General features: G+C 37.0%; 1 protein-coding gene across 4 annotated transcripts in view; it reads right to left on the bottom strand.

Annotated features, from left to right (window-relative positions):
• Positions 1-212: 212 nt before the first annotated feature.
• Positions 213-10,568, bottom strand: part of FAM193A (family with sequence similarity 193 member A) — a 79,349-nt gene continuing 68,993 nt past the window's right edge. For 2 of the 4 annotated variants that reach the window (XM_074865617.1, XM_074865616.1), the window contains 4 exons: positions 9,050-9,280; positions 6,338-7,181; positions 3,932-4,013; positions 213-1,097 (listed from right to left, as the gene is read on the bottom strand). In XM_074865617.1, coding sequence (XP_074721718.1) covers positions 1,004-1,097; positions 3,932-4,013; positions 6,338-7,181; positions 9,050-9,280 — 1,251 coding nt within the window. In that variant the 3' untranslated portion in view covers positions 213-1,003. Of the gene's footprint in view, positions 1,098-3,931; positions 4,014-5,412; positions 5,548-5,658; positions 5,726-6,337; positions 7,182-9,049; positions 9,281-10,568 lie in introns of those variants that run through there. The other 2 variants (XR_012628622.1, XR_012628623.1) reach the window with 2 other exon arrangements.

Genomic DNA, 10,568 nt, shown 5'->3' with positions numbered 1-10,568 from the left:
TAATTCCAGCATTCAGCAGGAGTCTGTCTTGCTCTAGCAGATAGTAGTTTTTCCCCATCAGGTGAGCTGTCAAACAAGGAATATACTGAAGTTAAGTAGCATTCACTGACCAATTTTGACATAAGATGAAATTTAGTTTAAAAAGCCATTATTTTTTTGGTGTGTTTCTTTCCTCCCTTTCCCCACCCAAGCAGAAAAAAGCAAGACACAAGTCTTCTGCCATACTAATGTATTCCATCTTTCAAAAAGAAAGACATGATTTTAATATTACTTAACAATATGTTAAAAAAGTAGCCAGTTAGGCTTCAGTGTTAATACAATTATACACTCTATAACAGATTTGATAGTGTGAGTACTGTTCTTTTTTAAATTTTCTCATTCTGCAAGTATTCTTACACAAGCTGGCTACAAGTCAGGAAAAAAAAAAAATCAAAACACAAATAGCGTAACTTGTACACTCTTAAACAGTAGATTGTGAAAGAACTGAGGAAATATTTGTCCCATAAGAGCCTCTTTTTCATGAAGTCATGTCAGGAGAATTCTGGAGCAGATGAAAGCACAACTGACTAGGTCCATTCCTTTGTCAGGAGTCAGAATGACAAAACATAGCTAGATGCAGAAGTGACAGGAGCCACTGCAGATGATGCAAACTAGCATTTTGGCCTCCACCCAAGCCTAAGCAATTTAAAGTCTTTGAGGCCAAGGCATTCAGAAGGAGATGGAAAAGAGCTATTGTTCCAACTCCAACGGCATACAGCTACAATCAAGTAAGTCTCACTCACAGACTACAAGCACACAAGCTAACAAATTCAGGTAGAAAGTGGCAATTTTTCAGTCCGCAAGAATTATCAGGCCAAAGGGTTCAGTGCAGATCCACACAGCACTGGGGACAAGGCAAGGCAGCACTGGCTCAAGACCAGATAAGCTCTCAGCACAGCAGGACAGATAAGTGGAGTTGTCGTTCATTGATTCCTGCAGGGTTCCCTCCCCATATTGTGTCATTTCAATGTGCAGCAAAGGTGGTTTTTTTCAAGCTAAAATTGGACCAGTTGATGGAAAGTCTCTGCCTTGTCTGTCTGGCAGAATCCAAGCAGAATCTGAAAAGAAGAGAGCAATAAAGTGAAACCAATATACTTAAAATCAAACCACAGGTGTTATCCCTCTTTTGAAGAGCAGCTGTCATTCAGAAAGACAAAACCTCTTAAAAAAATAACTTGTCCATCACTCAAATACATCACAAACCAGTTACTTTAAACACCAATGCATTATCAAGATTAAGTGAATGAAGTAGCAAAGAATACTGCATGTTTAGCAGTATATAAGCTACTTGAACGTTAACTAGAAACAGAGCTGACATTGCTGTATTTACCAAAAGCCTTGTTAACAGTAAGACTGAGTGGTAGGTAATGTGTAAAGCAGCAGCACCAATGACATGGGACACTGCTGCTTCTCTTCTGAATACAGCGAAGTTATGTTTGAGACAAAGACTTAGGGAAAGAAGGCTTGTTTATAATGCAGCAGATAAGTAGCCCACATGCCTGGAAAAAAGACCTTTAGAACAAAAATCCACTTATTTGCTTTCACTGAACACAATTTATAGAAGACATTTTGAAAAAGGTTGGCATGTGCAAGCATTTCAGTGATAGTTAATTCATGCTGGAGAACTTTATTGAGTCAAGGTGTAGCTTGTTTAGGCTAAAGGCTTGCACAACAGCATCAAGGTAGTGCATACCCCTCCTTATGAAGGCTATACAGCTTCTGCAACAACTGAAAGCCAAGAAAGGGGAGCAGACAGGAGAAGCAAAACAGAAAAGTGGAAGGTAATTAAAAACAGACTTATTTTGTTCTTTCTATACTAAAGTTAGGTGTAGCTTGCAAAATTAATTCTGAAGTCAGGGTGTAATTAAAGTATTAATCTATTACATCACTACAAAGCAAGAAAAAAAGGTGATGAATTAGCAAACTATCAGTAAAAAGTATGAATTCAGTAGGTCTGTTCAGCTCATTGACGTGGAGGGTTATTAAAACAAGCAACGTTGGTAGCCTTCTAAGTATTACGTTGGAAATGATCAAGTGATAGAAAACATATGCATTAAAGGTGCCTTCCTGGCATTAACTAGACATTTTCCTCCCCTAGAACAGCACCTATCAGGGCTTTTCACAGAATCATCTAGGTTGGAAAGGACCTTGAAGATCATCCAGTCCAACCGTTAACCTAGCACTGACAGTTCCCAACTACACCATATCCCTCAGCACTATGTCAACCCGCCTCTTGAACACCTCCAGGGATGGGGACTCCACCACCTCCCTGGGACACCTTTCAGACACCTTTCTAAACAGGTATACATAAAACACTCGGACAGTTACACATGCTTCCTAACAGATGACAGTAAAGGAGTAGATTACACCAATTACTGAACTGATTGCAAAACAGTACAGTTAGAAGTGTTAACTCTTCATTTGGAATCACGTTTGACAAGTTTATCTCCAAACTTTAACTGCACTTCTACAAATATAAGACACTGCTTCATTTGTCCTATTGGGAGTAGAGAATGGGTGAAAAGAACTTTTCTATTTTCTTGTTACAGATGGTGCAAACTTGAATGAAGCTAAGAATATTCCATGAAACCCAAAGACTTATGCTATAACAACACTAGCACAATCTAATATATGCCACATTTCACCCAGAAAACCCATATTTTGATAAAAAAATCCTTTAATTGGCACCACTCAAAAATAACTTCTAAGAATAGTGTATACACTTTTGAAAATTTCCTTGCCTAGTACATCTTAACTCTATAAATAATCAGACACATACATTTGATATAGTAGTAATAAGCAGCACAGACAAGCAGTCGTACTGTCCTTTGCAAGACACATACATGCATTACGTCCCAGGCACGCAGACTATGAAAACTATATAAATATAGAAAAGAACTTGAAATTCATAGTGAAAGCCCTTTCTTAAAAAAAACCCCACCCTTTAAACAAATAGTTTTAGTTGTTTTGTGAAATACTACTGTTGATTCCTAAATTACTGAATTGCAAGAAACTGATTTATTTGTAACATTTCAGATTTGTCTATCATGATGAGACACTTACTAGATGTATTCATGGGTAACTAGCATACCCAGCCACCATTAAAAAGCACAAATTTGACTATATTTCAGTATTATGAAAGAACATGTGCTATATTATTTAAACATGAGCTGTCTACCCATATCTGAGGAATTCAAAGGTAACTAATGTGATGCATAAATCCCAACAGCAACCAAAACGCACAGAAGTTTCACAAGCACAGGTTCATATTATCTATTACTGTCACTGCACTAGCATAAGCATCCCCTCTTTATGATTGGTATAAGCTAATATCCCACAGTTATACCATCTCTGCCTCATGTACAGTATAAAATTCCAAACTAATAGCTCCTATAAACAGGGAAAAAATCCTCATGAACAAACCTTTTTGAAGTATCTGTTCAGAAACTTAAAATATAAAGTTTTACTTGTTCAACACAACACAGCATTTTTATTTTTTTCTAAAGCACTGATCAGTATTTGGTCTGTGTGGATAATGAAATATTCACACAGACATTGCTTATAGAAAAAAATGGTAACTGAGGATATTCTGAAAGCCTTGATGAGAACCTGGAGGACACAGAGATGATTCTGGCACTCATTTCTGTATTTGTGCTACTCGGCTACAATCTGTGCCCATAGATCTACAGCTTTGGCGATTGTTATAGTATTCAGAATGTCAGCTGTAACACGATTTGCTATGTTACAACACAGGCTTTTCTGCCAGGAGATAGTTATTAAGTTGTGGGTTGGTTTGTTGTTTTTTTGTTTGTTTTGGTTTTTTGTTTTTTTAAAACCATAACATATGGGAAGAGGCACAACAGCTTAAAGTGCAGAAATTACAGCACTTTACCTTTTAAAATACTCCACTTCTCGCTCTGTTTCATCCATTTCCACGCTGTCTAGATCAATGTCTTTGGGTAGAAACACATCATCTACAAAGGAAAAAGCATGACACTATATTAGATTTCATGGGGAAGGGGAAGGAGAGAGGAAGAAGCTTGAAGAAGTTGCATTAAAGATATTTTTGGAGAACTGCCTGAACTTTGTAGACTATTGATTATTCATGTTTAGGCTGAATTAATACAAACTTATAATTAAGATCTCATTTCTGAAGCAGCTTCAGAATTTCACATTCCAAAAAGGGTGAGACAAAGAAACTAATCAGAAACACCTAGTACACACATCAGACTCTCTAGAATCTTTGAGGTTACAAGAACAAACTACTCTTTTCTAAAGGTAGTTTAAGAGTTGCACATCTTTGCCATGCAACTTATTTCTGAAGAACCAGAAAGCCCTATAAATACAGGGCTTCCCTATACCCCCAAGTTTTCGTCAGCTTCTTCATAACAAGGAGTTAAAATACTCTGACAGAATAAATTTAAGAAACAGAGATCACACCAAAACCAATAACATTCACTGCCTTAACACTTATTTTTAAAACTTAGTTAAAATACCCCTGAACTTTGCTACCCTCTTTTTATGTTCTTTCAATTACCCTAGTTCTAATTTCTTTTCTTAGTTAATTTTTTTGTGCCTTCACTAATTTGGTATATCAACCCTATGTTTTTAAGAAATTACAACTAAATTAAAAATTTTTTATTACAGTATCTTTTGTGTAGTTCTAAAGTCAGAACTACTCACAGTAGTGATCCAGTCCTGACTCTTCAGAGCGCAGCACAACTATCTCTAAAAATTCAGAAACATGTCGCTGGGTTTTTTCACATTTAAACATCAGTTTTCAGAAGTTGTAACTACACTTGATTTAAGCAGCAGAAAACAATGGCGAGGGGCAGGAAGGAGGAAAAGATGCAGGAAGCTACCTGCATTCTCCTAAAGTAAACACCCTCCATAGTTTCTCCTTTAAATGGCTTCAGTCTTCTCTTTCTGCTTCTAATTCTAGAGTTTTGTCTTTCTCCAATGACAGGAGTACATTCTCCCTGGTAAATTAAAAAAACCCAAAACACAAACACACCATACAGTATGCACAAGAACTAAGGTATCAGAGAAAAGGGTTCAATGCTGTATCGCTGTTTGATTGACATGGAATGGAAACACTGAACATAAGAAGAGTTAAAAAGAAAGACTGGTGGGCTGACTGAACTGAACCATGAAACCACAAAAACAAAGTTGGGCTCTACACCTAGTACTTGCAACAACCAGGAATTTGGTTTACAGTTTTGTAACAAAGCTTAATAAACATAAATATTCAGAAACACTGGCAGAGACTGCCAAAGGATTATGGTCTTGTATCTTGATGTGCTTATCAGACAGAATGGCAGTGAGAACTGCAATATTAAGTCATTCTGGTGAATGAACATTTAATTTATGCACCGTTACCACTCAGCTACTGGGTGATCCCAGGGGAATGACCGGGTGCTCTGAGCAGACAGATGTCCGTACCACAAAACTGCCATCCCAACTGGCAGTCCCAGTAGGGACCAAGCATGTGCAGGAATAAACTGGTGCCTGAGAATGGAAATTTCATTAGTGTGCTGACAAAGCCAACCAGCTAGCACTGCATGCGCTTCTCTGCTCTAGTATCAGCTGTTAGATGTTTTCAGGAAAACAAAAAAATACCTTGGGAAGAAAATTATGCAAGTGCAACTTGCTTGAATCAACTCAATCTTCTATGGTTTTATTATTTCTATCAGACAAATAAAAAAAAATCTGCTTACTAGCACAAACTAATATTCATGTGGAGAAAACACTTAATATTATCAGCTAATTAACATTCCACTAAGTTTTCACTCTGACAAATAAAACCTAGCAAGTTAGTTTTTGTATTTACTTACTTGCCTGTTAACATAATTAATACATGAAAGGAATTATTTCCACTGAGAAAATGCATATGTATGCATGAATGATCATTCTTTGGCTGCAGAATCCCCTTATTTTCCCTGGTCAGAGTAAGACCAACTTTAGACTATACTCCTAATGCCATATGAAATACAACCCTGCTTTTAAAGAATAGGCTTTATAGACGACACTGGCTTTCTTAAAAAACAAAAACCCCATACAAAACCAGCAGCATATGCTAGCTTATTCACACTTTAAAGCATCCTACATCTCTTTACTAAAACCATATGCATCTCCTGATTGTTATAATTACAATGACTTGAGTTTTCCTGACACCAGTTTTTCTGTTTCTTTAATTTACATTGGCAAGAATGGCTGAAGATAAAGATTTCAAACTTCTGGACTGAAATGGGGACAATAAAAAAACAACCCAAGTTCTTCAACTTTCTTATATACTTACCAATGGAATTGTTGACTTTGTCCCCTTTTTTCTTCTTGTTTTTCTTGTTCTTGCCTTTTGGTTGAGGAGAATCTGCAAGTATTAGCTTATTATTTTGTTGCTGTTCACTTGGTGAAGGGGATTCACTTGTTACAGGTGCTTTCTCTTCCTTTACATGGTTCAACTGCTTTTTGTTGTTATTGTTTAATTTCTTCTCCTCTTTTTTAGGTTCTGCAAGTGTTGGGAGCTCTGCTGCTTTTGCTTTGGATTCTATTTGGTTTCTGGTTTTAGCCTGAATCTCAGCTGCTTTGGGAGATTCAACAGGCTTTTTCACTTGTTCAGCACATGGTTTGTTTATCTGCTTTAGTTTCTGTTTACTATTTCCTTCTTTATGTTGATGCATAATATCAAGCAGAAAAGAGAGGGGCTCATGCTGCTTTACACTCCCCTCTTTCTGATAAAGCAGCTTTGAGTCTCTAGTGTTTACAGGATTGGATAGTTCACAGCCTGTCTCTGAAACTGGCCTCTGTTCTGTATGATTCACATGTCTTGACAGTGAACTGGAGGAGGTTTCTATCTTTTCTGATTGCTCAAGTGTACCATTCTGAATGTCTTCGGGTGCGTTTGGGACAGGTTCCTTCACTGTCTGGCAGTTTCGAGTAAGCATGTCCACCTTCTGACAGTCTTTACTTGTTCGTTCTTTCTTCTTTTTCTTTACAGCCCGCAACTGCTGAAGTTCTTGAAGCCGTTGTAACTCTTGTTTCAGCCTCTCCTCTTCTTCTTCCTCACGCCGCCTCTGTTCCTCAAGCAACTGGTGATGCTCCCTCTCCCTGGCTTCTGCTTCAAGTCGAGCTTTTTCTTCAAGCTACAAAATAACAATAGGTTTATTGAAAGTGACAAATATTTTTGGAATTATAGTTTTAGGGATTATTATTACTTTTCTCTATGAACATTATAAATCCTAGGATGTTAACATATGAACACTTAATCCAGAAGGCTGCGCAACAAGCAAATACTATTTATACAAAAGTTGCCCTTTAAAGCACATTAAAAATCCTTTCTATATTTCTATTTTCTATGTTTCTGTAACCTATTTGACTTGTTAATACCAACCACTGATCTTCTTTTTGATACTGCTAAGCCTTACTCCTTATCAAAGTTTTCCACAACCACAAAAACCTAGTGAAAACCAAAACATTCAGCTTCATTCTCAACAAGTGTATGTCTTACTAAGGTAACTCAGGTTTCCATCATGTTGCATTGTTTACCTGTTCTGCTCTGCTAGCAGAGTTGCTCTGTTTCAGTGTTCATGAACATTAGGAAGAGCAATCATTAAGAACATTTTAAAGCAAAACATTAAGCACATTAAAGTTACATTAAAAATTGTCAAAAATAAGGATAGTAAAGATTTCTGTTGTCAGCCATAAGTTCATTAGCCACATGAAACAGACACAAGGGATTTTTTCCAGCCATTACTGCAAATGCCTAAAACTTTGCTGTGCAGCATTGATCTTGCATCATTAGCAAAATGAAAGTCGTACACTGAAAACAATCATGTCTGTTTATTTTCTTGCACATTTAGAAGCGCCTGTATGGGATTACTTCTTCCGTTATAGAAATAATGCAAAAAACCCTATGAGAATCTTCCACTTCCTATGCTTAAACTGTATTGCAAGAGCAAAGTGAATTTTACAAAGTTATTTTTATTTATAAATAACTTGCTGAGACCTCATGTTGCTGGATAGTGCTGCAACATGAACATAAAAAAAATGTAACTTGTGAACTTCAGGTCTTCCAAACCCATGGAAGTATTTAAAGAATACAGAATTAGTGCCAGCAAAGGAAATCTACAAACAAGAAATATTTACAGTGAAGTCACACAAGTGCTTAAAAAATTCAAAAACATTCAGCAACCAATCTCATTAGCCTTGTACCTAAGGCTGATACTTGAATTGCAGTAAGAAAAATTAATTTTCTGCTTGTTCAACTTAAAATAAATATATATATTTCCTCTATTAATTCAGTAAATACTGTTTTCAAAAAGTAATTTCACTGTTACACATTAGTTTTTTTAGAAATGTTTTTGCAAATTTCTATTTGAAATCAACCTGTAATTTTTAGTTCCCTGCCTCATCTCTGCAGCTTGTCACTTCATTATAACTTGGAATAGCCCTTCGTGTCATCATGTGGCACAACACTTAATCTCTTTCAATCAGGACAGCAAGATGCCCAGCACAATAATTCTAAAAATATCAAATTTCGACTTTTCCTCTCTCATACAACCACTGACCTTATGTTTCCTGGCTTCCTACAGAGAAACTTTATCATAACCATTACCCAATACAGAAACACTGTATTGGGATAATGGTTAGGAAACACTGGTTTACTAACTTCCCCCACTTTTAAATGTCAATTCTACAAAACAATCAAATTCTTAACATTTCTGACACTTAGATATAGCTTTCTAAAGTGTGGAAATTTCCAATATAAAGCTGATTTGCAACAAAACACATGACAATGACACTGTGAGGAAACTTCCCAGTCTACTGCATAGCTCCTTAGGTATTTTCAGAACAGGTAAGCTAGCTGTGTATATACAAACAGGCAGCATACCACAAACTACACAGAAAACAACTATACCATTATTATAAAGTCAGTATATAGTGGTATACTTACAGAGAGCACACAGATTCAAAAACATGAGGTCTAGGATAAACATATTTTATGTCTTACCTTTCTTTGCTTATGTCTGGCTCGCTTGGCTGCCCGAGAACTGCTTACTGGTTTGGTTTCAGAGCTGTTTATAAATTGGAGCAAGTCTTCCACCTTTCGATGGTCAACAACACTTTCCCTTTCAGAGATCTGATCTGGTTTCTTCGGCTGTTCCTCTTTCCTTTTTGTTAGACGTAAACGAAGCTTTTCTCGCATTTCTGCATAATTTCTACTGGTTGGTGCAGCTGGAGGCTGAAGGACACGAGACAAAAATTTAGTGACTAAATGCAAAAATTTCACTGACCTAGTACTTTCGAAATTTTGAAATTTTAGAGACCTTCAAGTAACTTGGAAGGTCCAAACCTGAATATCAAACTCCTTATTGTTTGTATGTGTACCTAAAGGTGTATTTAAGAGGCAACAAACCTGTCAGACTCGATGCTAGCTTGTGAACTGTATTTTCCAACTGAAAGAATGACTGATCTTGTGGAGGAATGCACAAGTGAGAAGACAAAGAAATACCTTTAAAAGCAAGAAAGATTTCCATATTCTCTTGTGATGGGTATATCACATTTGAAAATTTGAAAGCAGCAGACATTTGCTGCTGCTTCCATTTTCTGTGAAGTCTGTTTTAGAGTTTAGGCTACATAGGCCTCTGGGCTGTTAACTGTGAAGGCTTGATTACCCTGCACTGAAGCGTGCCAGCATACCTCCAGCAGAGTCACATCAATAACTTGTTAACACTGCTGCAAGTTGAATCCTTGCATCATGTTTCATATCTGTATTCCCATCCACAGCTCCTGCCTCTCAACTCCTCATTCCTCCTCCCCTCCTGCTGCCTTACCCTCTCCCCTCCTGCACCAGATCTGGTGCCCATCTGTTTGGAGCTACACCAGTTCAACTCATTAAACCAGCAAAACAAAGCCTATTAACTTAAAAAATGTGTAGCGTTCTGCCACTTCAGCAAAGTGTATCTCTTACTGTGCAATCAGATGACTATCAAAGACAGATCAATCATGGACATGAAGGCAACACGCAACAAGAAATGGGATCCCCTCCCTGCCCCTTTCAGCCACAAGGCAGGGGCTTTTAATTCACTTCAAGCCCTAAGACGAAACTGCATCTGATCAAGTACATGGCCAAGAAACTGAGCTTTTACTTCAAATAGGAAGAAAATGCCAGACACTCAAATTCTATTAGTTAACAGTTAACAGACTATACACAGATTTACAAATGAGGCCATCAGAAAAATGAAATTTTAACTTAAGAAAAAATGTAATGAGGCAACTTAACAGCTTCTAGCATTTCATTTGTGCAAGTGAGAAGATATGATTACAAGAATTCAGCAGACATGTTAGTGGTATGAAGTTAAGGATCCTTCAGTCAGTGTTAAGTATTAAAATAAAGAACGTAAGGGAAAATATTTTATATAACCTGCATGCTTTAGAACTTCAAAATTTTCTCAAAACAGCCCTTAAATACAAATACAACTCAGTGCCTATCAAAATGCACCAGTAAAGAAAATGGTTTGTAATATTGA

This window comes from Strix uralensis, chromosome 4 (genome assembly GCF_047716275.1).
Source record: "Strix uralensis isolate ZFMK-TIS-50842 chromosome 4, bStrUra1, whole genome shotgun sequence".
Classification (NCBI taxonomy): domain Eukaryota; kingdom Metazoa; phylum Chordata; class Aves; order Strigiformes; family Strigidae; genus Strix; species Strix uralensis.
Note: the sequence above shows the minus strand (reverse complement) of the source record. Positions and strands in the feature narration are given on the sequence as shown.